Raw genomic sequence first — 27,413 nt, 5'->3', positions numbered from 1 at the left:
CGACCTGTGAACACGAATTGTCACCTCTAAACACCATTATCAAAAAAAATTATAAAAATATTTTCACATATATTTTCAAACATATAAATTGATTAAGAAGTTGTAGTAGGAGGTTGAGTGTAACACTTCGATATATATATAATAGGACACGATTTTGTCTCATGATGTCACGAAATGTATTTCGTGGTATATTAGATGGGTTTCAGGGTACGCTACCATTTTTTTAACCCTAATTACCTCTAGATCAACCCCAACCCTCAGATTAAATAAGTTCCTCATCTAACGGCTACTGTACATTACGAAATACATTCCGTGAAAGTACATCACAAGACAAAATCGTGTCCCATAATATAATATAATATAATGAGGGTGACTATTCAATGGTTACATTTATATTGTAACCATATGGTTATATTTTTCTTTAACTTGTAATAGCAGGTTACTAATAGGTAAACTTTTCTTTTTTAGATTTAATTAATTATAATTAACTATTTTCTTAAAATAATTAATTAAATAGACATTCCTTTTTTAGAATTATTTAATTATAATTAACTATTTTCTTAAAATAATTAATTAAATATTTAAAAAGACCTCTTTTAGCAATTAATATTTATATTTAAATCCTTACTTGACTTATTTTAATAATTAAACCATTTAATTATAATATTTACAATAAAATTTACTTTTTTTTTTATAAAAATTAAACTTCTTTTGACACAAATTAAAATTCTCTTCTTATAATAAATTTTCAAATAATTAATTATTTTTAAATGATATTTAATTATTTTGTTACAATTATATGAACTAAGTATGAGGCCTCAAGCTAATCAATCGATAACAAGTGCAGCCATTTTTTTTCTAAAAAATCCTTCAACTTATTTCATTTTTTACTTTTTAAATATTTAAATAAAAAAATTAAATAATTAAGTGTAATAATTTAAAATTAAGATTACAAGTATAATAAAATTTAAATTATGAAATTATATGTGTATAATTTTAAATTATAAAAAGTTTTGCTATAAAATTTTAAATAATTTAAGTATAAAAAAATAAATTGCTAAAAGATCCTTATATAGTAATAAATTGCAAAAAATTAATTAATAATTATAATTAATTTAATTTTAAAATATAATTAATCTTAATTAAAGTTTTATAAGGAAATAAATGATTAGGTTACTTTCAGGTTACAAGTTATTTATTATTTATTTTTATTTAATTTCCAAAATAATCACAACCATTTAATAGTAATCCAATGGCTAAAAAAAATGTAACCATGATGGTTACAATAAAAATGTAACCATTGAAACCTCTTCCAATATAATGAAACATAAGTAAAAAGGAAATTAAATAGCATTTGCCTATTTGGTGTTTGGTTTGGCTTTGGCGGAGAACTCCAAGCCCCCTTCTCCTCTCTCTCTCTCTATTTTATTCTTTAAAACCCCCCAAAATCACCACTTCTCTTTCTCTCTCTTCTTCCTTGTTATCATCGTCCCCAACTCTCTCTCTCTCTCTCTTCTCTCTCCACCATGCAGTCACTGCAAGCTTCCACTCTCAGACCATCTCCACCACTCGACCCACATCGCCACCGTGGAACCCAATTCCTCCGCAATGCCACCACCAAGGCTTGGCCCAGACCCACCAGACCCACCAAAGTCTCTTTCATCTCAGCATCTTCGTCTTCTGTGGCTCCTAAGCGAGAGAAGGACCCGAAGAAACGAGTTGTAATTACTGGCATGGGACTTGTCTCTGTATTTGGTAACGATGTTGATGCTTATTATGATAAGCTTCTTTCCGGTGAGAGTGGGATTGGTCTTATTGATCGTTTTGATGCTTCTAAGTTTCCTACTAGATTTGGTGGTCAGATCCGTGGATTTAATTCTGAAGGGTATATTGATGGGAAGAATGACCGAAGGCTTGATGATTGTCTTCGTTATTGCATTGTTGCTGGGAAGAAAGCTCTTGAGGATGCTGATCTTGGTGGTGAAAAGCTCTCCAAGGTACAATTTTTTTTCTCGAAATTATCGATCTGGGGAATCCTTCTTTTTATGCATTTATATATATGAATTGTTAAAGTTATGTTTTTTATGGAATGGTATTTGATTTTTGTTTCACATTTGGGTCTTTTGATAATGGAATTCATAAATATTTATTTGTTAGTTTTTGTAGTGATATGAATATGTAAGAGCTAAGACCCTTCTATAAATACATTTGAACTCTATATATTTTGATATTGAAAGTAGAATTTTTGAGATTGACAATGACACTTCTTTTCTTTTCTAAGTGAACTAGAAAAATTCTTGTGAATAATGTATTGATTGTAATTTGGGGTTCTGTTTTTTTCAGGAATGGTTTTTTGGTTTCTTGCATTTGGGGTCTTTTATTAGCTATTGTAATGTAAATTCAACCTTTGATTTGGTTGGACTCTGGTTGAAATTCTTGTATTTCTTTTGGTTTACAGATTGATAAGGAACGAGCCGGTGTGCTTGTTGGGACCGGTATGGGTGGTCTTACTGTTTTCTCTGATGGTGTCAAGGCACTGATAGAGAAAGGTCACAGGAAAATTACACCTTTTTTTATTCCTTATGCTATTACAAACATGGGATCTGCATTGTTGGCAATCGATCTTGGTTTCATGGGTCCAAACTATTCGATTTCCACTGCTTGTGCTACCTCGAATTATTGTTTTTATGCTGCTGCGAATCACATTCGCCGAGGTGAGGCTGATATGATGATTGCTGGTGGAACTGAGGCTGCCATTATACCTATTGGGCTTGGAGGCTTTGTTGCTTGTAGAGCTCTTTCTCAGAGAAATGATGATCCCAAAACGGCTTCTCGCCCATGGGACAGGGACCGTGATGGCTTTGTCATGGGCGAGGGCGCTGGAGTGTTGGTAAATAATTAGTGAATTGTGGTTTTAAATCAAAATTATTTATAACAATGGTCTGATAATGTTGATAATATGTGTGTTCCATTTCAAATTATGATTAGGTAATGGAGAGCTTGGAGCACGCAATGAAACGAGGTGCACCAATTATTGCAGAGTACTTGGGAGGTGCCGTTAACTGTGATGCTTATCATATGACTGACCCAAGAGCTGATGGGTTGGGTGTGTCTTCATGTATATTGAGTAGCCTAGAAGATGCTGGTGTGTCACCTGAAGAGGTATCATCATCATCATCATCGATGTTTGTCTTACCATTCATTTTATTCAATGGTTATTGATCCAGTGTATTTCGTGATTTGTTTGCATTTTAATTTTACCTTGTTTCATTTACTGTACTTATTATTACTTGTTGCTGTCCCGAAATGCTACAATTCATTAATTTCCATTGGAGTATGGATTCATTTTTCTGTATATGGAATAATTCTTTCGATTGCTTGCAAGTGTGCTACTATGTTTATGAGGAAGATGTTATTGCTATTTCTTCTATACATGATATTCTGTAGCTAGAATTACACAATATCCTCTTAGCTGTTCGTTTTCGTTATATCTGGATTGTGCTTTGTGGAATTAAACTAGTTGATGGCCTTCTTAGGTTAACTACATCAATGCACATGCTACTTCTACTCTTGCTGGTGACTTGGCTGAGATAAATGCTATCAAGAAGGTTTTCAAGGATACTTCAGGAATCAAAATCAATGCAACTAAGGCAATCTCTCTTGCTCGTTCTGTACATATATTTATATCAATATTGACATATGTATTTATGTTCACGTCTACGTAATTTTCGATTTTCTGAATAAAGTTTACTTTTTTCTCTTCAATTTGTTGCAGTCTATGATAGGACACTGTCTTGGTGCTGCTGGAGGTTTGGAAGCTATCGCTACCGTGAAAGCCATTAACAGCGGATGGTTGCATCCCAGTATAAACCAATTTGTATGTGATGCATTTTCGATTAGAGTTTGCCTGCTCATATATTTTCAATCAGTTCTCAAAAGAAACAAGCTTAAATCTTTATTCCAATTACTATGGATAACATGCTCTATATTGAAAAAAAATGCAGAACCCGGAGCCCTCGGTCGATTTTGACACCGTTGCAAACACAAAGCAACAACACGAGGTTAATGTTGGTATGGCTCTACTTAACCTTAAAATTTACCTGAATTTCGCTTTTATGACAATGGTATTGGAAGTTTTTACTCACTGAAATTATTTTATCTGTGAATTTTCCCAGCCATCTCAAATTCATTCGGGTTCGGGGGCCACAACTCTGTGGTGGCTTTCTCTGCCTTCAAGCCTTGATGATCAATTCAAGTTTATTGGAAATTTTTGTAGATCAATCAACCATGCTCACTTGAGAATAGGTTTTGTTAATTTATTGTTGAGGCTGGCTTTTTATATTGTCAATTTCTCAGGAAGTTTATGCAATTGATAATTTTATTTCAAGCCATTTGTTATATTTACTTGTGTTGTAATAGTTTCAAGTTTCAACTGTCAAATTAAAAAGCTCTATGGTCCCCATTCCAAGGGCTCTTTCTTTAGCACACATTTTAGGTTGAACTACCAAAACTTGTGGTGTTATTGTGACTAGTCTAGCATTATGGGCCTTTTTTTTTTCTTTATTTGTGGTGCATGGAAATTGTCATTAAAAGCATAATGAAATGGTCAAAAATAAATGGAGAAATTGTATTAAGAAAGAACTTTGAGGCATTTCCTTTCAACAATTGTTTTTAGTTTAAAGCATAGTGCCAAATTTATGGTGTAAAATGTAAATGTAATTTTATGTTTTTAGCATTTTACACAAAAGTGCTTGTCCAACAATATGTCAAGTATATTACATTTGGCTCAATAATATGTTTTATTACAATAATGTCACTTCTTAGTTATGTTAAATGCAAGAGTATTCCAATCCTAACTATATGAAAATGATGTATATATAGTTCTTTGTAATATGAATAATAAATTATCCTATATATATATTTCAAGCATATCTTAAAAGAATGTACAATTAAAATTGGGGTAAGTTGAAAAATATCACTTTTATTAATCAAATTTATCTTTAATTTTATATTTATTTGAAACATACCTTTTTTTATAGGGTAAATACCATTTTGGACCTTCTGTTTTACAAAAGTTACCAATTGGACCTGTGTTTTGTTAAATGACAAAATAGACACTGTATTTTCTAAAATAATACAAATAGGACCCTGAATTAATTTTTTGTCAAAATAAAGTTTAATTATAATCCGATCTAAAAGTGCTATATGACAAAACTGTTTACATTTGTTGTATCTGTTCGTATTAAGCATTGTCTTCAAGTTGGTTGTATTGAAAAAAAAAAGTTATCAAAAATTAAGCTCAGGGTCCTATTTTTACTATTTTAGAAAATACAGAGTCTATTTTGTCATTTAACAAAACACATGGTCCAATCTGTAACTTTTACAAAACACAAGGTCCAAAATGGTATTTACCCCTTTTTATATGTATTGTACCCAAAATACATTGACATAAGAGAGTCACATGGAAAATATCTTGAAGTGACAGGGATAAAATTGGTATAATATTTAAAAAAAGAGGTAAAAATGATAGACTTTAAAAAAGAGGGTAAAAATAAAAGAGGACAATATAGAAAAAGTATAAAGTGTAGTTTTTTCATTAAAATTTTCATACATATGTATAACTAATGTTTTTGCTCCATGAACTTACATTATATCCAAAATAGAAATTCATTTGCAAAAATGTAATCCTTATACTTAATATATATTAATAAAATATATATAGTTTATAATATATATTTTATAATTAATTTCCAAATTGTAATATTTTATCATATAGTATATTATATTTATATATTTTTTATGGCATAGTTTTAAGTATTATTTATTGTTATTGTTGTTATATTTAATTCTTTTTGATGTTTGATTTTTTTTTTCTTTTAGTGTACCTCTATTATTCTTAGATGGGTAAATACTATTTTAGATTTTTTATTTTGTAAAAATTACCGATTGGATCCTCGGTTTTGTTAAATGACAAACTATACCCTATATTTTTAAAAATAATAAAAATAAGACTCAATTTTTGACATTTTTTTTCTTAATAAAACCAACTTGAAGATAATTTCTAGCACTGACAAATGCATAAAATATAATCAGTTTTGTCATAACACCTCTAGATCAGATTATTATTAAGTTTTATTTTGACAAAAAATAGTTCAGGATCTTATTTGTACTATTTTATAAAATACAAAGTCCATTTTGTCATTTAACAAAATAATGAGTCTACTTGATAACTTTTACAAAACACAAGGTCCAAAATGACAATTACCTTTCTTAAATAGAGGTGTATTAGCTTTTGTTCTATTTTTATTTTCGTCAAAATGCTAATGTAGCATTATAAATTGGAGAAAAACTATTTTTGACCATGTATATTGTAAAACTTATCAATTGGATCCTATGTTTTATCAAATGCTAAATGGGACCATGTATTTTTTAAAATAGTATAAAATAATATCCTAAGTTAATTTTTTATCAAAATAAAACTTACTAATAACTCGATCTAAAAGTGTTATGTTAAAACTAGTTACATTTTCTACATCTGGTCGTGCTTCAAGTTGGTTATATTAAAAAAAAATTGTCAAAAATTATACTTAAAGTATTATTTTGTACCATTTTAAAAATACATGGTCAATTTTGTCATTTAACAAAATACAAAGCTCAATTAATAACTTTTACAAAATACGTAATATAAAATGGTATTAACTCTTATAAATTGGCATTTTTGTCATAGAAATTAAACTTAAGTATTTACAGTGCAAATTACAAAAAAAAATTAGTGTAAAAAATTTAATTTATTTTTCATTTTCATTTTTGTCATAAAATTTTGAATTAATTTAATAATTTTTAGTTTAATTTATAATAAATAAAAAAAAAAAAGTTAATTTGTGGGTCCCTATAAATATGGGCCGATAGTTCCCGCCATAGCAGAAGAAATTTTCCCGCTAAATTCACCATCTTCTTTACTCTCTACGCTCAAACTAGGGCGCGCGTTCTCTCTCTCTCTCTCTCTCTCTCTCTCTCTCTCTCTCTCTAGCTTTCTCTCTCTAGAACTCCGAACATGGATATCAGCGAAGAAGTTAGGGCGGCTCACAAGCGGGAGCTCATGGCGTTCCTCGAGGACGGTGTAAGTCTCTCTTACTGCTTTATCTGTTATCTCTGTGTTATTTGTGTTTATGTCAATTTTGTCTGATTTTGGTGAAATTTGGTACAGATTTACATGGACGAGATCAAAGCCATGATCAACCATAAGCGCCGTCGCCTTATCGTTAACATTTCCGATCTCCATGCCTTCGGCGATTTCGGTCCCAGGTATTTTTTTTTTCATTCTTAGTTCTTTACAGGAAGAATATCGGAAATCTATTTCGTATACAGTTGTGAATTTGGCTGTTTTTGTCTCAATTTGAGGAGCAACTGGTTTTAATTGTTCTTGTTCCCTTTGATATTAAGAGAAATGGTTTCGATACTGAATAGTGTGTGTATAAATTCTTAGTTAGTTGGTGGGATGAGGGTTTGTTTTTGCTTTATAGTGAAGTGAATGGTCAATGTGGTGTGTTTTCTTTGAAATTGTATGTGATTTAATTGATTTTGATATGTTGATTCTCTTTGTTCTTTTCATATATACAGGATTCTTAGGAATCCGAATGAGTATATGCAAGCCTTTTGCGATGCTGCCACTGAAGTTGCTAACAAAATTGATCCAAAGTACTTGAAGCAAGAAGAACAAGTGAATGTGGGATTTGAAGGTCCTTTTGTATCTCGGCGTGTCACGCCAAGAGACTTACTGTCTGAGTTCATAGGCTCCATGGTCTGCGTTGAAGGAATTGTCACCAAATGTACTTACTTCTTTTATACTATTTCATAAGCACTTACAAACACAGGAACAAGTTTTTTGTTTGATGAGTTGAGAATCAGTGACTACTCTTAGAATTGTATGTAGTTGAATGAATTCGTTTTCACCCAAAACCCTAGATATTTATGTGCATTTTTTACTTTGATTTTTTTTATCTTCTAGAAGGGAATAGAGATATGGGTTTACATTTTGACTGATATGCTTTGGGTTTTGAAGATATTCTTGCGGGACAGATAGTAATTTTTTAGATAATCTTTTTATCCGTGGAATAATTTGTTGCCAACACTTTTGTAGGTTCTCTTGTTAGGCCTAAAGTTGTTAAAAGTGTTCATTTCTGTCCTACCACTGGAAGCTTCACCAATCGTGAATACCGTGACATTACTTCCAATATGGGGTTGCCCACAGGAACTGTCTATCCTACGAGGGTAAACTCAAGACCTTTTTCTTTCTTAACTTCTCCTTTCTTATTTGATTAGTCTCTTACTGAAGAAAGTACATGCTCAGGATGACAATGGAAATTTATTGGTTACCGAGTATGGGCTGTGCAAATACAAGGATCATCAGACCTTGTCAATGCAAGAAGTGCCAGAGAATTCTGCTCCTGGTCAGCTTCCAAGAACAGTGGATATCATAGTTGAAGATGACCTTGTTGATTCATGCAAACCGGGAGACCGTGTGTCTATTGTAGGGATTTACAAAGCACTTCCCGGTAAAAGTAAGGGTAGTGTGAATGGAGTATTCAGGTTAGTATCAACCATGTAAAACAGTAGTTTCTAGATCTTAAATAGTGATGCTTGTTTTAGTTGGAATCCTTAAATAAGTGCTCTTGTTTTGCAGGACTGTTCTCATTGCCAACAATGTTTCTTTGCTCAACAAGGAGGCAAATGCACCAATCTATAGCCCTGAAGACTTGAAAAACATAAAGAAAATTGCTGAAAGAGAAGACACATTCGACCTTCTTGGTAATTCGCTAGCGCCATCCATTTATGGACATTCATGGATAAAGAAAGCAGTAATTCTATTAATGCTTAGTGGAGTTGAAAAGAACTTAAAGAATGGCACCCACTTGCGAGGGTGAGTTATTCTTTTATTGCTATTTGTGTTTGTTAATGATCCGTGTGGAATTCAGGACACATCTTCTGTTCCTTTTTCTTTTCTGTTTGCATTTTATCCACAATCTTGTTTCTTGTAGTGACATTAACATGATGATGGTTGGTGATCCTTCTGTTGCTAAGTCTCAACTTCTGAGAGCCATTATGAATATTGCACCATTGGCAATATCAACTACCGGTCGAGGTTCTTCTGGTGTTGGTCTGACAGCTGCTGTTACATCAGATCAAGAGACAGGTAGTTTACCTCACAAGTTTTTTTACAGTTTTCTTAATGAAATGATATTCTTCTGAAATATTATTTGTCTGCAATCAGGAGAAAGAAGGCTTGAAGCTGGTGCAATGGTGCTTGCTGATCGCGGAGTTGTGTGCATTGATGAATTTGACAAGATGAACGACCAAGATCGTGTTGCTATTCATGAAGTTATGGAGCAGCAGACTGTAACAATTGCTAAAGCTGGTATCCATGCATCGCTCAATGCTCGTTGCAGTGTGGTTGCCGCAGCAAATCCCATATACGGAACTGTAAGTATCAAGATAATGGTCACCAGTGTGGTATTTCAACTTGAAATTACTTGCTTGAGATTTGATTTTTCGAGACCAGGTTTCATTCATCTTACTCATCATGTGTATTAAATTGATTACAGTATGACCGCTCGATTACTCCAACCAAGAATATCGGACTTCCAGATTCTCTACTTTCTCGTTTTGACTTACTGTTTATTGTACTTGATCAAATGGATGCCGATATTGACCGATACATCTCAGAGCATGTGTTGCGTATGCACCGGTTCCGTTCTGCAACTGATGGAGGTAAGTAATTACAACAGCACTTTTTTTTCCTCAAGCATTGTGTTTCTTTACATAACTCTGAGTAAATGTGCATTAAACCTCAGGTGAAGCAGCCCTTGGAGGGGGTTCAAGATACGGTAGAGAAGAGGAGGCAGATAATGATTCGACTGTGTTTGTGAAGTATAACCGAATGCTGCATGGGAAGAAAACAGATAAAGGCCGAAAGCGTGATACGCTCACCATCAAGTTTCTGAAAAAGTACATTCATTACGCAAAGCATAGGATTCAACCAGAACTTACTGATGAGGTTCTGATGTGCTTTAATTTTCTTTCTTTTGTTTAATAATCTAAATTGCTGTGCTTTTTTGCTTATTTGTTTTTGCTTCTACAACATCTATATTTTAGGCATCCGAACAAATTGCAACTGCATATGCCGAACTCAGAAATGCTGGTTCAAATGCAAAGGTAATTAATTACTGTGAAATTCTTCAAAACTGTAGAATACAATAGTTATTTCTTCCTTTAAATTAATATGATTATTTGACTCTACAGACTGGAGGGACACTTCCAATTACTGCCAGAACTTTAGAAACCATTATTCGTCTCTCTACTGCCCATGCTAAGTTGAAGTTGAGCAGAAAGGTAACCAGTGCTTTTTTTTTTTTTTTGCAACAATGAATAACTTCATTGAAAAATAAATTATAATGTCATACAACCTTAAGTATCATGAATCCCACCAAAAGAAGGAATCTCATCAAACAATACAAGTTCTCTATCCACCCGAAGAGCATGCCGAGCTAATCCATGTGCAATCTCATTGGCCGTTCAACATACATGGATTAGGGACACTCTAGGAAAACTGAACATCAAACTTGCTAAAACCTCTACCAAAGAACCAAGTTCAATGAGGAAAGAATGGCGTTTAGAAAACGCATTAAAAACCGCTAAACAAACTGCTAGACTAACTGTTTCAGCCACATAGATAGAGTGAATCAATCCAATGCTATCATAAGTGCTACACAATCTGCTTGAAGCACTTGAAACTTGTCAAATGCACTACAGTTTCGTATCTTCATCTACAGTTTAGCTTGTTCATCTTATGAATAATTGATCTATCTTTAAACAGGTTTTACAATCAGATGTCGAAGCTGCACTCAAAGTCTTAAACTTTGCCATATATCACAAAGAATTGACTGAGATGGAGGAGCGTGAGAACGAAAAGGAGAAAGAAACAGAGAGCAAACGCCGAGCTGATCGTCCCACAAATGATACTGATAGACCAGACAGTGGTGCAGCCGGTAAAGGAGGGTAAGTAACAAGTCTTGTTCTTGCTCAATAGCTAAATCTAATTCAGTTACTGATTCTCACTAATTTTTTCTTTACACAGTTCAACAACTGATGCCATGGACATAGATGATGACCTTCCAACCCAATCTGTTGATGAACTTTCTCCAGAGAGGTCTGTATCTATATAGCTTCTTTTCCCCTATTCAACGAGTTTTCCTACTCTTCGAGTTCTAATACATCTTTGTCTGTTTCGTCTTACAGAATAGAAGCATTCAATTCTATATTCGGCCAGCATATGCGTACCAATCACTTGGATGCATTATCCATCGACGGTATAGAGGAGGCTGTCAACTCCAGGATCGATGTCCGCTTCACAAGAGCAGAGATAACAGTCCTACTAGAGGTAATATAAATATATATATGTATACATACATACAACATTGTTTAGCTTCTTTTATTTCTTCAATGGCTAGACTATAATGTAAAATTTGATGATTTCAGAAACTACAAGAGGCTAACAGAGTGATGATAGCGGATGGAACGGTACATATGGTATAAATCCCGAAACTGTATCATTCATTGTCTCGGTTTGATGATATCGATGAAGATGAAAAACAAGCTCAATTATTTTGAATTTATGTCATGTAAACCTTCCAAGTAAAAGAAGCTAACTTCATATCCTTGTTTTCTTGTTTATTATCATTAGGTTTAGTTGTCTTAGTTTATGAACTTAACATACATTTTGCTGTTTTCTATTGCATTGTTAACTTAGAATGGAATATGGTTATTTGAGACAAATCTCTTATGTCTTGTTGCACATGGCATTGCCAATATTATACATACCTTGGATTACAAGAGTTTTAACTTGATTGTTGTTCTTGGGTTAAAAAGGAATTTCATATTGTTCGACTTCTATTGCCCATTTAAGAGCATCTCTAATGGAGTGTCAAAAAGACCGTGTATTGCTATATTTTAGTACACTTAAAAAAATTATACTCTAGTGGTGTTTTAAAAAGTGTTAAATTTAGTACAAGATAGAACATTGTACTAAATTTAGTTCACAATAAACGGTACTTTTTTATTTACTATAATGTCACTAATGATTGTGATTGTAATTCAATGACTTTTACTAAATTTTATTTACTTTATTTATCATATTACTATTATTTAAATAATAAAAGAATAAAAAATAATAAATTTTGTATATTCTCAATGAAATATGAAATTACTATTGATATAATCAATTTTTTTTTTTTTTTAATTTTACATCTTGTGCATTGGAGCACAATTGTAAATAATGGGTTAAATATAAACTTATTTTTTGTACCAAATTTAACATAAATTTTAAATATTCCATTGACGATGGTTTAAAAAGTCGACTTGAGTTATTAGGTATTTATAATACACTAATACTTGGCTGAGTGGTTGGCCACAGAAGACCTTTTTTTGGATGTGTCTTTAAAATATGGTCTAAGCTTTTTGGAGGAACTGCCAAATATAGCATTAAATTGTTTGTTTGGTCTAAGATTATTTTTAATAATCTATTTTTAAAATTGTTTATATATTATTAACATAATTTGATGGACATAATTTTTTTTTTATCTCTTCTCTTTATTTTATTCTCTATTTGAAAGAAAAGTTTCTTTTATCTAACTATTGTGAGTGCTCTAATCGTTTGAAATGTTTTTGGGATGGTTATTTGGCTAAAGCCCCCCTTAGTTTCTTCTAGTTGTGGTAATAATTGTTATTTTAAAACTGACACAAATTTTTTTTTTCATTGAATATATTTTCTAGGGTTTATGTTTATTCAAGCAATAATAATAGTAATTTGTTGAAAAATTATTTTTATTATTCACTCTGTTCGATTTTATTATTATTTGGCTAAATTTACTTCTTGCCAAAGATATCTTAAATGCCAAATAACAATACTTTACATAAAATGTCTTCTACTATGTGTTGTGTGGTGTAATGATATGAATATGTTTTTATGAAAGGGTTTAAGTTTGACCTTTTAAGAAGTGAACTTGTTGTGGCAGTGTCATCCTTAATGAGATGAATACTCTTACAGTAGATACTGATAACTTAATTAAAGGAGAATGAAATATAAAATTATCTCCAATGAAAATACTTTTAAAAATATTTGATGACATGAGTATATTTTTGACATATTTGAATATTATGCCTACCACTGGATTGGAGTGAAAAAAAAGGCCAACAAAGAATGCCATACAATAAAATACTTTATATATTATCATTCTTATTTTTTTTTTTATTATTTTTGTGGTGAAATAAGAAAATTTAATTATTTAATATATATTAAATAATAATATGATATTATTTTAATAATTTTTAGAGGTGTTTACTATTTAAACATTTTAGAACAAAAAAGGCTAAAAATGACGAGGAAGAGTGATAAAATAAAATATTATATTTTGGGTGATTTAGAGGTTTTTGACACTTTAAAGAATACCATTATTGAAGATGCTCTAAGACCCCTATAACTAACACGTGATTTTCATGATTGTCTAAGTTACTGAAAGGGTAGGGATAAGATTTGCACCAAGTTTTGGTGATCGCTATTGGGTACCAGTGATACCCAACACCTTTCGTAGGTAATACTTTCTGATTGATTAGCGATATTCTCTAAAAACTATTTTCTTAAATTTTATTTGACCCGCTATTTAATTACATCAATAACAATATGACATCAAGGAGGATTCTAGTACCACTAGTGCCTTTTTTTAGCAATTCTAAAAAGTAAAAAGCAAATATTGCCTTCTAGACCTTTACTGCCACGTGGAAGAGAGAAGAGAGGAGAGAGAAATATAACTATATATGTAGTGTGTGTTATGTAGAGAGACCAAATGGCCACTCGTTTAGCTTTTGCTCACTCTGTATGCACAGTTCAATTCCCTCTTCTTCTTCTCACAACCAAATCTTCTTCTTCTACAATCAGAACCACTTCCATTACACTCTCCACTTCCATTAAGGTAAACCCAACTTCATCTTTTTCTTCTTCTTCAAATGATTAATACTAATTATAGCTATGTATGTCTTCTCTGGTTTTTGTAGATGCAAGGAAATGAGATAACCGTGGAAGAAGCTTCTTCTTCTTCTACCATTAGAAAGAAGAAAATTTTCGTAGCTGGGGCTACTGGTAGCACTGGTAAACGAATTGTTGAACAGCTTTTGGCTAAAGGCTTTTCTGTCAAAGCTGGGGTTAGGGACTTGGATAAGGCTAAAACAACCATTTTTAAGGATAACCCAGATCTTCAATTTGTATGTTTTTATCTATTTTATGAGGTTTTGATGTGTTAGATATGTCTAGAAAACTCAATTTAGTCTTTTGTTTTTCATTTACTAAAGAGTCTCACATTAATGGTGGAACACTAAAAAGAGTATATAACCATATTGTTGCCATCTATCTATGGACATTATTAACATTTTCTTTTGGCTAATTTGGGATTTTTTTCACCGAATTTTGACTTATACCAAATCGTGACCATGAACTTTTCATGCTGTTAAAAATTCTCCTGAACTATTAGATTGTTGAATTGAAGAATTTTCATCATGTCGATTGTTTGTGTCCTCTGAATTGAACAGAAGTCATTAAATCTAACAATCTCAATAGTTTGAGGAAAAGGGGTTAGCAGGTTAGGAGTCTGATTTGTTATATGTCAAAGTTCAAAGTTCATGAAGAAAAGTCCTAATTAGCCTTTTCTTTTTGTTGGAATGAAGATGAATTACTGTTTCTCTGTGTTTGTTTTAGGTTAAAGCTGATGTAACAGATGGTTCTGATAAGCTTGCTGAAGTGATAGATGAAGATTCAGATGCTGTAATTTGTGCTACCGGGTTTCGACCAGGCTGGGATTTGTTTGCTCCATGGAAGGTCAGTTAAAGATATTGGTCTTTGTAAGAAAGATGTTATCTTGCCTTGTGATCACTCTTCTTTGTGTTAAAAAGCTTTTTCTGCAAGTAAATTCTAAGTTCAGATATCATTGAATTACACTTTCTTAGACCTTGAGGAAGAGGGAAGAGAAAGCTTCAATTTATGATATTCTACTCTTTTATAGATTCAATGTAGCATTATCTAATCAAATGTTAGACCCAGGATTAGTATGGTGTGTGGAACATAGTAAATAAAAGGGTGTGTGACTCATTGTATTGAGGGTAGTTTGAGGATTACTTAGATTGTTCATATAAAGGTGAGTAAGGGGTATGTGGGGTATGCAAGAATTTGAGTAAATCACTCGGGTCTTATCTCTAGTTAGTCTCACATTGCTAATGTGTGAAAATAAAATACCATATATAAGATTCATGAGCTACTCCTCTCATTGTTAATTGATTTTGAAATGGAACCCCATGCACTTTAATCACATTTTACCAAGTTCTAACATGGTATAAGAGTCAAACTAAAAGCTTCCGCTTCTCCCCTTTAACCTCCATCTGGGACCTTTCGCCCAATGTGTGCCAATTTCTTGTGGGATTCTTTCAAATGTCATGTTTGGTCCTGTGATTTCTTAAATGTCGTTCTGAATTCTAACAGGCCTTATCATTCGAGATGGAACTCCATACATCTTGTCCTAAATTCTAATAGGTCTTATTATTCGAGATGGAACCCCATGCATCTTATTCTAAATTCTAAAAGGTCTTATCATTCGAGTAGTGGTGTTCAGATATTCAATACTCATACCATATTTATATTATATTCAGTTGTTTTAGAATGTTAGGATTTGGATGATGATGATGATGTTTCTTCTTTCTCTTCTTATGTTTTTACCAATATAGGTGGATAATTTTGGCACAGTGAACCTTGTTGAAGCTTGCCGTAAACGAAATATAAACAGATTTATTCTCATTAGCTCCATTTTAGTCAATGGAGCTGCAATGGGCCAAATACTTAATCCTGCTTACATATTTCTAAATGTCTTTGGACTCACCTTAGTAGCCAAGCTTCAGGCCGAGCAGCACATCAGGAAATCTGGAATAAACTACACGATCATAAGGCCGGGCGGGTTGAAAAATGACCCTCCAAGTGGGAATGTTGTGATGGAGCCAGAGGTGACTTAAAATTACAAGTTCAAACATATTTCTAAACTTACTATTGTAGCTGTCACATGTACTGATTTAGTTCTTTTTTTTTTTTTTTTTTCGGTTTGTTTATCGTTATGCTAGGACACTCTTTCTTCAGGCAGCATATCCAGAGATCAGGTTGCAGAAGTTGCTGTTGAGGCATTAATACATCCCGAAGCAAACTACAAAGTCGTGGAGATTGTTGCACGCGATGATGCTCCCAAGCGTTCTTATGAGGATCTTTTCGGTTCCATAAAGCAGCGGTAATCTAATGTTTTGTCTTTAAATTCCAAACTTGGTTTTGGGCAGAGGAGTATTTTGAAAATCTTAGTGTTGCTTGTTCTCTACTTTGTACCATTATTTTGGCATATGATGTATATCATACTTCCAGAAAAATATAAGCTTGGGAAGCTTTTTTATATTGATTAAAAGCTAGCCAATTTGGTACTAAATTGCCAAAAAAAATATGGAGAAAACCGTAAGATTTTTTTCTTCTTCATTTAATCATGGGTTAGTACTTAATATCATTTTAGATTTTGTGTTTTGCAAAAGTTATTGATTAGACACTCTATTTTATTAAATGATAAATTAGACTCTGTATATTTAAAAATAGTACTATGAACAAAATAAAAGTTAATAATAATTCGATTTAGAGATGTTATAATAAAAATAGTTACGATTTCTGCATTTGTTCGTACTAGTAATTGCCATCAATTTGTTTATATTAAAATAAAAATTGTTAAAAATTGAGTTTATGGTCTTATTTGTACTATTTTGAAAAATACAAAGTTCAATTTATTATTTAACAAAACAGAGAGTTCAATCGATAACTTTTACAATACTTGAGTCCAAAACTCTTGGCATGAAGAAGAACAACTTAAGTTGTCTTTTGTGCCCTTTTTGGATTGATAATCATAGTAATAGGAATTAACTTAAGTTGTCACATTAATTGACTAGTAGTTATTAGTATTAGTACAAAAAAGAAGCAAAAGATTGGGGAAATTAGAACTATTAGATCCTTTATATTTTGGCTTAAATATATTAGAGACTATTAAATCAATTTACCCTTATGATTAATCATGTCATGTAAAGCCAAAGATTTATGTTAAGTTTGTCATTATATAGATAGAGACCTCTATTTAAACTTCATTAGCTTATGATCTTGATGAGAATGGGAAAAGTAATTATACATTGACAACAAATATAAGATTTTTGAGAGACTCAACAAAAGTGAGAACATAGGCACCAAATAATCAAACAATCAAAGTTTAGAAGAACCAAGCAAGTAGTGAAACCATGGCTGCAAGTGCAACCGAAACACCCAATGCTTTCGCACAGCTTTGCATCGGTGTCGGTGGAATTGCTCCGACACTTTCAACTTCCACCGCAGCAGCTTCGAAAGTGGCCATAGTTAGAAGAAGTACAATAGTGAAAGCTATAGTCACTTTGTAACTCTCCATAACTTTTTAGGTTGAATTGGTTGATATTAGAGAAGAGTTTTGTGAGTGTGTTTTTTGATTGTGAAGAAAAATTAGACTACTCAACAAAACTTATATAGGAAGAGTTAATGGGAAATAAGCTATAATATTATGTTGGTTAAACAAGAAACAAAATCATTTGAAGGGTGGTGGCTTTTCTCATTTAAATTTTTTTCCCAGCTGTAAAAAAAAAACTATGTAACGGCACTAATATAAGTAATCAAGTATTATAATGAGGTCTTAAACCCATATTTTTATTATTTATGAGAAATATTGAAAGGTACTAGTGTTATTTAGTATTTTTTTTATGTGTTAATATTACTATTAGTCTAATTAAGTATTGAGTTTTATATAATTTAGGGTAAATACCATTTTGGACCCTGTGTTTTGCAAAAGCTACCGGTTGGACCCTGTATTTTGTTAAATGCCAAAATGGACCATGTATTTTCTAAAATAGTAAAAATAGGACACTGAACTTAATTATTGACAACTTTTTTTTTTTTAATATAATCAACTTGAAAACAATTCGTAATACGAACAAATACAGAAAATGTAAATAATTTTGTCATAACACTTTTAGATCGGATTATAATTAAATTTTATTTTGACAAAAAATCAATTCAGGGTCCTATTTATACCATTTTAGAAAATATAGGGTCTATTTTGTCATTTAACAAAACAGAGGGTCCAATTGATAACTTTTGCAAAACACAGGGTCCAAAATGGTATTTACCCTATAATTTAATGTAATAAATTTTAGGGAGTATCGCTAGCCAATCGCAAGAAAACATGTTTATAGTGACTAGACACTACTGGTATCCAATAGCAATGCTTATTATTTATATATCAGAAATACTAAAAAATACGAGTGTCCAGTGTTGTCTAGCACTTTCTTATGTATTAATATCGCTATTTGTGCAATTAAGTATCGAGTCCTATATAATTCAATGTAATAGCTTTTAGAGTGTCGTTAATCAATTGCAAGACGATACGTCTAAAAAGTGCTAGACAACACTGATACTCAATAACAAGACGACATGTTTAAAAGTACTAGATACTACTGGTACCCAATAATAATGATCATTATTTATATATCAAAAATACTAAAAGATACTAGTGTCCAGAAGTATCTAACACTCTCCTATATATTAATATCGTTATTAATGCAATTAAGTATCGAGTCTCATATAATTCAATGTAATAGTTTTTTAAAAAGTATCGTTAATCAATTGCCAGATGATCCGTCTAAAAGTGCTAGGCAAAACTTGTGTCCAATCTCATTTATATATTTATTGGTTTTGAAGTGTATAGTAATATAGTGACACTTGTAAATCAACCTTGTATTCAATCATGATGTTAGCTCTTCTAGTAATCACAGTGCTTGTGCTTTTAGGCTAAAAGAGAAAGAAAAGAAGGAAAAATGATATTAATATATAGTTGTGATAAATATAATATTATGACACGTAGGTTCTTTTTTTCTTACTAAATTTTTATGAAAAATAATAAAATAAAATGAAAAAAATACGAAAACTAAAGGGAATCGACTCTGCTGGGGATCGAACCCAGAATCTCTGGTTCCGTAGACCAGCGCCTTATCCATTGGGCCACAGAGTCATTTGATGTTATTGTAACACACATTTTGCTTTTATCGTTATTTTTATTTAATCTAGTTTTCTAATTTTTTGTTAATTTTTTTTTTTCAAAACGAAATAATTCCAAGGCACAAGCCAAAAATGGGTCAAGTATAAAGGAGCCTTGAAAATTAAACAACTAAATTTATAGGGAGGCACGACCATTGAATACGTGATTCGTCTAAATTAAGAGTCCACTTAACTAATGAATGAGCCGTAAGGTTTTTAGACCTTTTACAATGAGATAAAAAATACTACTAAGAGAATTCTAAATATGAACAATATCATTAAGTATAATATCAAACTCATTGAAATGAATGTCTTGACTATTAATCATAAGGACCAAACGCAAGTGATCTGAGCAAACAGTTTCAGACGTATATCCCAATTACAGGCAAAGTGAGAGACTATGGAGCAAAGCCTTGGCCTTCACCACGTGAGGCTCAAAAGACCCTACATTCAGAAATGCACTAAAGAAGAAGACATGACCATTAGGACTAGATGTCACAACCCCATCCCCATTTTTCAATCATCAATATGAATTCTAATATCTACAAATAAATTCACCTCACCTAACACCGTATTTGTTTCGGTAGACAAACCAGTCGGCCCTTGTGCGAAAAAAATATCAATCTTAGTTATTTATATTCCAGCATTATATAAATAGATTGATAGATAATTGGTTGTGTATGTTACACAAGACAAAACAAACATTTATAATTTTAAAAAATGAAACAAATTAGGAAAAGAACCAAAAACAAGGCTAATACTTTGAAAGACCCTACATTCAGAAATACACTAAAGAAGAAGACATGACCATTAGGACTAGATGTCACAACCCCATCCCCATTTTTCAATAATCAGTATGAATTTTAATATCTACAAATAAATCCACCTCACCTAACACCATATTTGTTTCGGTAGACAAACCAGTCGGCCCCTGCATAAAAAAAGTATCAATCTTAGTTATTTATATTCCAACATTATATAAATAGATGGCTAATTAAGATTTTTGCCCCCTAAACTTTGACACGTACCAAATCATGCCCCCTGAACTTTGAATAAAATTAGACAAAAGTCCTTAAATCCAACAATCTCAATAGTTCAGGGGGTATTTTCAATGGCCTTAAAAGTTCAGGGCATGATTTGGTACATGTTAAAGTTCAGGGGGCAAAAATCCTAATTAACCTAAATAGATTGATAAATAATTGGTTGTGTATGTTACACAAGACAAAACAAACATTTATAATTTTAAAAAATGAAACAAATTAGGAAAAGAACCAAAAACAAGATTAATACTTTGAGTTTTATTGTGAATTTATTTAGTTTTATTTTTCTTATTACTATTATTTTCAAAAGTAAAAAATATAAAAGACAAATGGCATACGACTCTGCTGGGGATCGAACCCAGAATCTCTGGTTCCGTAGACCAGCGCCTTATCCATTGGGCCACAGAGTCATTTGATATATTGTAATTCAAAGATAAAAATTAATAACTGTTGATTATTATATTTTTTTTCTTCTTCAAAATATGTTACCAATTATTTAAATGTGTATTTAGTAATACATGTTAGAGGCGTTCGTCTAATTTAATCCATACTATTTTGTTTACAATTCATCAAATTCGTACTAAGTGTAGATTTAATATTTTAGATCCAATCAACAAAAATGTGGATTGAATTAGTTATTTTGGAATTGTTACTTTTTAATATTTATTAAAAAAATATTCTCACATAAATAAAAATAAAATAAAATAAATTATTGTTGTTATATACCTCGAACAGGCAACAACTAATTAAATAAATAGAACAAAAAATAATAATTAAAGGAAAAAAAAAATTGTATGTATAAAAAATGTTCAATTTTATTCAACTATATTTTTCTTATAATAAGAATAGAATATATGTGCGGAGTCAATTGAATTAATTACTTTTACATGTCAATCAATATCAAATCTACACAAGTACATATTTATTTTCCAATCCAATTTAATTGCGAATTGGATTGATTATTTTATGATCAACCCTAATAGATGGATAATTTAATTTTATTTTTAGAAGAAGAATGAATGTATAATGGAATAATCATATAATATTCTTTGAAATATAATATATTTACTTAACAAAACTACTTTGTGATAAAATCACGTCTTATATTTACCTATCAAATTGACTCTGTGGCCCAATGGATAAGGCGCTGGTCTACGGAACCAGAGATTCTGGGTTCGATCCCCAGCAGAGTCGATTCCCTTTAATTTTCATTTTATTTATTTTTACTTTTGAAAAATAATAGTAATATTTTAATTTTCAATACACACATTCTTAATTTTATTTGTTTTTTTTAAATAATAATAATTACAATAATAGTCTAACAAATCTACTTGATCAATTTAATTTAATTTCTTATTTTTTTAAAAAAAAATTGTTGAATTCCTACCTCCATTCCAAGTAATGGGTTTCTTTCCATACTCCCCCATTTAGCTTTTTCCCTACATTAAATTTCATAGACAAAATAAGCAAAAACTATAATCTAAATTCAATTCATAACTCTGGTTAATTCCTAAACCATAATATATCTGTACAAGAAATTAGTTACAGTGTAATACTAAAAACTGTTAAGATTGCTGGTAGTACATCCTGAATTCCTCATCTTATATATCATGTTTTGTCAGAACTGGATTGGATTGATGCAGCTTTCAGTTTCCTGTCTAACTGTTTTCGAAGATAGGCCTGTTTTAGTTTTTCCCGACGAGCATTCACCTGTTGTTCTCTTCGTGATTTCAGCTCAGATGCCTTCTCTCTTGCTTGATTTGCTTCTTGATGTACTTCCCTGGAGGAACCCCCCCACATCAAACATTATTTTCACATATCGAGTTTCCAATCGAATACGAAATCGCTCATCAAGTTTATTAACCATACACTTTTATGCTTGATATAAAATAATAGACAGAGTGTAGTCAGGTCTATCCTAACACCTACAAAATTGAGCTATTCTCAAAGGGTATCATCTGAATAATAAATTAACCGATCACTTTTCAAAATAATAGTAATACAATGATGTTTAATGGTATGCAGCGAACAAAACCAACAATAATCCATCATGTTGTGTAAATCAAACAGAGAAAATATATTCCTTCATTGTTCGTTCTGTTAAGGTTTAAAGTTCAAAGCGATAATTTCAGCGTGGAATGGGGAATGCATAGACATTCTATATATGTTTATTACAAGGTGATCAAAGAAAGCAGCAGCTTTGGAAGGTGGTGGGAATCGTGGCTAGAGTGAAATAAGAGAATAATTGATAACGAAGAAGAATCTGGGTAAAAGTTATCGGGGAAGATCAGGATTTGGGTGGCTGTGCTTGTTCAATGTAAACTAATTCAAAAATATTTTATATTCGGACTTTGTTAGAAATTGGTACTGCATTATGTAATTTGTTTCTTGTGTTTTCTGAGTGTTTTACAATATGAACCATTATAGGTCATTGATTCATATATGAAGAATCCCTAAATTTTTTTAAAGAAATGCATACAACCAAATAAACTAGTGCATAGAAATAGCTTTAAACGCGTACCTTACAAAACGCTTGTGTTCATTATTGTCCATTGTTGAGGCTGCTCGGCCAAGTCCCACAGGTTTCATGTTAAACAGCAAAGAATCATCATTGTCAGCATCTTTATTTTCCATTGCTAGTGTATCAGAAGATTGAGGCTGTTGAATCTTCTGTGACTCATCATCGTCAAGCCTCTTGGCAAAAAAATTCACAGAATACTTCTCTTTCTCTTCTTCATCAGACAATTCTCCCCTCATTAGCTTCTCATACAATTCAGCCTTCTTCTCTAATGCAGCATAGCTAGCTGATCCATCCTTAACTGCTTTCAGCTCAAGCTTGTCTCTAATTATTGGTCAAATAACAAAAATTAATCATCTAGAAGCAAGACAACTTAATCTTAATGTCCAAAAAAAGTTAGAAGATTCCTAAAAGAAACTAAAATATATGATTAGAAAGCAGTTATGCTTGTTTGAACCATTTATTATCTTATCATCTATTACTTACTAATAACAAAACAAGGAAAGAGACAAATTTCCTACAGTGAAGGCAGTTTACTTATTGTAAGCGTTTTTTCTCTCCTCTATCTCTGCAGCTACTCAACATCTTGGCTTAGTTTAACTTATTAATTTTCAAACCGATCAAGCATATGGTTTGCGCCCACAAAATCTGAAGTTCTAGTCACTACAAATCATTGTAGTTAAGTCAATGATTAAACAAAAGGGTAATTAACTTATTAAAAGGATAGTATTTGAGTGGGAATAGAATAGTATAAATAGGTGAGTATATTACATCATGGAGAGGACCTAGGCCTCTCGAATTGTCTAGATTTATCACTGTAATTCTCCAATATTATTAGTAATATCAATTCCAGATCCATTTTCATCTATATTCCTATATTTGTTTCTTGCTGTTATTTCTTTAGTTGTGTACCAGCTGGTTCTTCATATCAAACATATTTTAGGGTTAGTCACTACAAATCATGTCATTCTCATATCAGAATGTACGGACCGCTTGATACACTGTAATTGAATCATATATCATACTCTAATAAGTACTATGTTTATTTGCATAAAAATTGTGATATGAATCAAAATTTAACATTGCATTATAAAAAAATAGCATATACGGCATACAAAATCAGAGTTTAAATTCGATTCGATGTGGTTAGTTTGGCGAATTTTCTACCCATAATTGTTCAAGCAAGTTCAAATCTGTACAAGCAAGATCATAAAAACGAGTACCAAATAGCTAATTGCAGAATGACAAATCTCAATAGTTTGCATATATTGCTAACCAACAAAAATTGAATCGAAAAAATGAAAATAGAGTAACGTACTTGAAAGCACGGGCTTCAACGCCAGAGTTCTTGGCGGCGGAGAGAGGATGATGAGAAGGTATCTTCTTTTTGGGGCGTTGGAAATGGGGATCTGAAGCGGAGTGGTCCCTGGCTTTCTTAGCTTCCTCTTGGGAGTGGTAGAGCTGGGCCTTGAGGTCGAGGATAGAGGAAGCTCCGACACCGGCGATGGCGCGGTGTTTTCTGGGCATAATTGAGGATTCCGTAAGCCATCCTAAGGATTCGACGATGACTCTCTTCTTGTTGGGGTTTTGGTCCGCCATTGTTGATCTTTGTCTGTTTGTTTGTTTGTTTGGTTGATGCTTTTGCTTCTCTCAGTCTCTCCCTCGAATCAAGTCTTATGGGCTGGGTTGGACTGGGCTACGAACTGGGCTGGGCTGGGCTGGGCTTTTATGCTTATTTATTGGGAAATTTAGATGGTATACTAACTTTTGCCATTTTTTCACAAAAATACTGTCAGGCGGTATTTTTTACTTTTTTACTATGTTTTTTTATAAGTTTCATACTGCAGTATACTGTGTTAAGTTTTCACTGGTGTTCTACTGGTGTTTTACTAGTGTTTAACTGTTGTTTTGAGTTATACTGCTTCGTGTTTTACTGGTGTTTTATAAAACACAGTATTTTTGAAAAAATTTCCATGTGACAATATTTTTGTAAAAATTAACCCAAATTTCAATATTTTGTAAATTTCCCTATTTATTAGAAAAATTTACGCTCACTAATTTTAAAATAAATATTACAGGTGACTATTTAATTGTGCAAAATATAGGTCTTTTTAATTTTGTTTGAAAATGTGTATACAAGCTTACCAAATTAATTATTATTACTTTTTCTTTTTTTTTTTTCTCTTAAAAGTTTAAAAAAATTTCTAGTCATTGTTTGAGCTTAAAATTATATTGTTACAATCTATTTTTTGAGGTGATCATTTTAACATGTGGGAAGCATATATTTTTTCGCCGTCAACGAAAAAATACTAAAAATTAAAAGTAACTTTTAAGTTTCTTTTAAATTTAGTTAACAAAAATAATTAAAATTTTAAATTTAACTATTTTTATTGGATTAGCAAATAATATTTTGTTATTTCATATTTAAAAATACCAATTGTATTCTACATAAATTTATTTTGTAGAACAAGTTTGTTAAGTTTCTAAAATAATTTATGAGAGAATCAACTTTATTGATTACTTTAAAAAGTTTATTATTTTTTTTGTTGAAAGTTACAAAATGATATACTTAAAACAAATCTATATAATATAGATATTTTGGTATGTTTCAAAAAAAAAAAAAAAAAAAAAACCTCATAAAATAATTGAATAATATCTTAAACATCACAAAATTAGTTACATTATGAAAAAATTATTATATATGCTATATTTTTTTAAAAATAATTATATATACTAATTTTACTAATAAGTTATAGGATAAATGCTTATACTTTATTATACCTGATTAAAAGTAATAAAACTATTACTAAAAAACATTGATGTAAAATATTTTAAACAACAATATAACATAATGGTAGCTAAAAGAAAGTTTTGTAATAAAACTAATGTTTAAGATACTATTTAGTTTCCTTATAAATTTTGCAAAAGATCTATTAAAATTATTCGATAAAATAGACTTATTTAGATACTATCAAATAACTTTTAAGTATCAAATAATAAAGTTATTAATTAGTTAGTATACATACTTAATTTTAATATTTAATTACTCTTGTTTGATAATGAATTATAAAAGAAACTGAAATGTTGTTTTTGATTTTGAATATATTATCTGATGATGGTAAAAAATTGTGGGTTCTACATAATAAAATGAACATCTTCAAAAATAAATAGAGAGATGATGCCAATTTTGAACTTGAAGAATTAACAATATAATTATTCTTTAATTTTAAAATTGTAATGAAAAAAGATAAAAATAAATATATAAAAAAAATATTTGAGTTTAAAATTTAGTTATTATTCTTAAAAAAAAAAAAAAAAGTTACATGTAAGTAGAAAAATATATATTTTTTAGATATTAACATGAGTATTTTTTTTTTTAAAAAAATAAGTTATTATAGTATTACTTTTTAAACCAAAACCAAAATAAATAGTTATGTTGGTATAGCTTTTTTTTTAAAAAAAAATAGTCCGAGAGAATAAAAAGCAATAAAAGAAGAAAAAAAATAAAAAAGTAGCTGATTTTCACGTAATGGAAAAAAAGAAAACCAAAAAAAAAGCTTAGACGGAAAAAGAATTGGAATGTAGATATATATTATTTTATATTAAGTATGAAAGTTAAAAGGGATGTATTGATGTACCCTTAACTTATTTCGGCATTCAGAAAAAAAAAATTTAGTCTAATTTTTTTTTCATATTCATGTACGTTATAGCTATTTAAGATATCTTACAAAATTTTGAGAAATTCAGAATAATTTACAATATACAAAACAATATTCAAACAGTCGATTTTACACGCGTATAAAATAAAATAGTCAAACGTGCAATACACTGTTTGAACATAGTTTTCGGCATGTTAAACTTTTCCAAATTTCTTAAAATTTTGCAGGATGTCTTAAATAGTTATAACGGACATGACCATGAGAAAAAATTTGACTAAAAAATTATTTCGGATACTAAAACAGATAGGGGTGCATTAATATATCCATTTTCACGGGTGCATTGTAGAATTTTCCTACATAATTTTAGTATTGAGTATATAATTGAAAGTTCCCCTATTTATTAGGGATAAGTTAAAAAATAATTATTGTATCCATTAATAAAAAATATCCTCATATTATATTTAATTAAAATATACCTACTTTTTTGAGGTTTTTTTTTTTTTTTTGAGTTGATTTCCCAATATACTCTCACTCTCTACTTAAGTCTAGCACATATTTTATATTAACCTAAAGGGTATAATGGAAACATAAAGTGGATATATCTTAAAAAATATAAAAATAAAGGTGAAAATTAAAATAAATAAAGTAAAATGGGTATACAATATAATTTCTTTTATGTTTATTAAGGATAAGTGAAAAAAATAAATACCTCTTTTGTATCCATTAATCATAAATACCCTTATATGATATTTTATTAAAATATACTCACTTTTTTGAGTAGATTACACAATATACTCTCAATCTCTACTTAAGTGTATTATATAATTTACATTAATTTAATGGGTCTAAGGAAGACATCATTTATAAAAGTGGGTATATCTTAAAGAATATGAAAATGAAGATGAAAATTAAAACAGTAAAGTAAAATGAGTATACAATGTAATTTCCTTTATTTATTAGCGATAATTACA

At 30.8% G+C, this 27,413-nt stretch overlaps 4 protein-coding genes and 3 non-coding genes across 8 annotated transcripts; 4 read left to right on the top strand and 3 right to left on the bottom strand.

The window, feature by feature from the left end:
* The first annotated feature begins 1,337 nt into the window (after window positions 1–1,337).
* On the top strand, window positions 1,338–4,638 carry LOC115697294 (3-oxoacyl-[acyl-carrier-protein] synthase I, chloroplastic). Of its 2 annotated transcripts, XM_030624241.2 has the most exons (7): window positions 1,338–1,997; window positions 2,459–2,890; window positions 2,989–3,162; window positions 3,537–3,650; window positions 3,776–3,877; window positions 4,005–4,071; window positions 4,176–4,638. In XM_030624241.2, the coding sequence occupies exons 1-7, from the start codon at window positions 1,527–1,529 to the stop codon at window positions 4,241–4,243; spliced, it is 1,428 nt and encodes a 475-aa protein (XP_030480101.1). In that variant the 5' UTR covers window positions 1,338–1,526; the 3' UTR covers window positions 4,244–4,638. The 2 variants fall into 2 exon arrangements, with proteins under 2 accessions (XP_030480101.1, XP_060957589.1); XM_061101606.1 differs by having other exon boundaries at window positions 1,339–1,997; window positions 4,005–4,487.
* A 2,289-nt stretch (window positions 4,639–6,927) lies between these two features.
* Window positions 6,928–11,895, top strand: LOC115697788 (DNA replication licensing factor MCM3). Its single transcript, XM_030624911.2, has 16 exons — window positions 6,928–7,120; window positions 7,208–7,305; window positions 7,621–7,829; window positions 8,141–8,271; window positions 8,351–8,589; window positions 8,684–8,920; window positions 9,039–9,193; window positions 9,272–9,480; window positions 9,603–9,768; window positions 9,852–10,054; window positions 10,153–10,212; window positions 10,300–10,389; window positions 10,874–11,055; window positions 11,135–11,206; window positions 11,296–11,437; window positions 11,536–11,895. Exons 1-16 carry the CDS (start codon window positions 7,055–7,057, stop codon window positions 11,590–11,592), a joined length of 2,316 nt encoding a protein of 771 aa, XP_030480771.2. The 5' UTR covers window positions 6,928–7,054; the 3' UTR covers window positions 11,593–11,895.
* A 1,927-nt stretch (window positions 11,896–13,822) lies between these two features.
* On the top strand, window positions 13,823–16,658 carry LOC115696224 (uncharacterized protein At2g34460, chloroplastic). Its single transcript, XM_030623128.2, has 5 exons — window positions 13,823–14,024; window positions 14,107–14,313; window positions 14,804–14,923; window positions 15,823–16,095; window positions 16,210–16,658. The coding sequence occupies exons 1-5, from the start codon at window positions 13,899–13,901 to the stop codon at window positions 16,372–16,374; spliced, it is 891 nt and encodes a 296-aa protein (XP_030478988.2). The 5' UTR covers window positions 13,823–13,898; the 3' UTR covers window positions 16,375–16,658.
* Window positions 16,659–19,126: 2,468 nt separating this feature from the next.
* Window positions 19,127–19,199, bottom strand: TRNAR-ACG (transfer RNA arginine (anticodon ACG)). Its single transcript has one exon. It is a non-coding gene; the product is annotated as a tRNA-Arg (tRNA).
* Window positions 19,200–20,602: 1,403 nt separating this feature from the next.
* TRNAR-ACG (transfer RNA arginine (anticodon ACG)) lies at window positions 20,603–20,675 on the bottom strand. Its single transcript has one exon. It is a non-coding gene; the product is annotated as a tRNA-Arg (tRNA).
* Window positions 20,676–21,386: 711 nt separating this feature from the next.
* TRNAR-ACG (transfer RNA arginine (anticodon ACG)) lies at window positions 21,387–21,459 on the top strand. Its single transcript has one exon. It is a non-coding gene; the product is annotated as a tRNA-Arg (tRNA).
* A 260-nt stretch (window positions 21,460–21,719) lies between these two features.
* Window positions 21,720–24,478, bottom strand: LOC115697172 (uncharacterized protein At4g18257). The gene is made up of 3 exons (XM_030624083.2): window positions 24,102–24,478; window positions 22,787–23,107; window positions 21,720–22,045 (listed from the first exon to the last, which is right to left on the bottom strand). The coding sequence occupies exons 1-3, from the start codon at window positions 24,380–24,382 to the stop codon at window positions 21,874–21,876; spliced, it is 774 nt and encodes a 257-aa protein (XP_030479943.2). The 5' UTR covers window positions 24,383–24,478; the 3' UTR covers window positions 21,720–21,873.
* Between the last annotated feature and the right edge of the window lie 2,935 nt (window positions 24,479–27,413).

The sequence above is a fragment of the Cannabis sativa genome, chromosome 7, assembly GCF_029168945.1.
Source record: "Cannabis sativa cultivar Pink pepper isolate KNU-18-1 chromosome 7, ASM2916894v1, whole genome shotgun sequence".
In the NCBI taxonomy this organism is placed as follows: domain Eukaryota; kingdom Viridiplantae; phylum Streptophyta; class Magnoliopsida; order Rosales; family Cannabaceae; genus Cannabis; species Cannabis sativa.
Note: the sequence above shows the minus strand (reverse complement) of the source record. Positions and strands in the feature narration are given on the sequence as shown.

Coding starts and splice junctions, on each gene's coding strand:
- LOC115697172 (XM_030624083.2), bottom strand. CDS start 24,382: ATGGCGGACCAAAACCCCAACAAGAAGAGAGTCATCGTCGAATCCTTA. Junction 23,108..24,101: donor GTTGAAGCCCGTGCTTTCAA/GTACGTTACTCT, acceptor ACCAATAATTAG/AGACAAGCTTGAGCTGAAAG. Junction 22,046..22,786: donor GAACACAAGCGTTTTGTAAG/GTACGCGTTTAA, acceptor GGGTTCCTCCAG/GGAAGTACATCAAGAAGCAA.
- LOC115697294 (XM_061101606.1), top strand. CDS start 1,527: ATGCAGTCACTGCAAGCTTCCACTCTCAGACCATCTCCACCACTCGAC. Junction 1,998..2,458: donor GTGGTGAAAAGCTCTCCAAG/GTACAATTTTTT, acceptor TTTGGTTTACAG/ATTGATAAGGAACGAGCCGG. Junction 3,878..4,004: donor ATCCCAGTATAAACCAATTT/GTATGTGATGCA, acceptor AAAAAAATGCAG/AACCCGGAGCCCTCGGTCGA.
- LOC115697788 (XM_030624911.2), top strand. CDS start 7,055: ATGGATATCAGCGAAGAAGTTAGGGCGGCTCACAAGCGGGAGCTCATG. Junction 10,055..10,152: donor AACCAGAACTTACTGATGAG/GTTCTGATGTGC, acceptor TCTATATTTTAG/GCATCCGAACAAATTGCAAC. Junction 10,213..10,299: donor ATGCTGGTTCAAATGCAAAG/GTAATTAATTAC, acceptor TTGACTCTACAG/ACTGGAGGGACACTTCCAAT.
- LOC115696224 (XM_030623128.2), top strand. CDS start 13,899: ATGGCCACTCGTTTAGCTTTTGCTCACTCTGTATGCACAGTTCAATTC. Junction 14,924..15,822: donor ATTTGTTTGCTCCATGGAAG/GTCAGTTAAAGA, acceptor TTACCAATATAG/GTGGATAATTTTGGCACAGT. Junction 16,096..16,209: donor ATGTTGTGATGGAGCCAGAG/GTGACTTAAAAT, acceptor TCGTTATGCTAG/GACACTCTTTCTTCAGGCAG.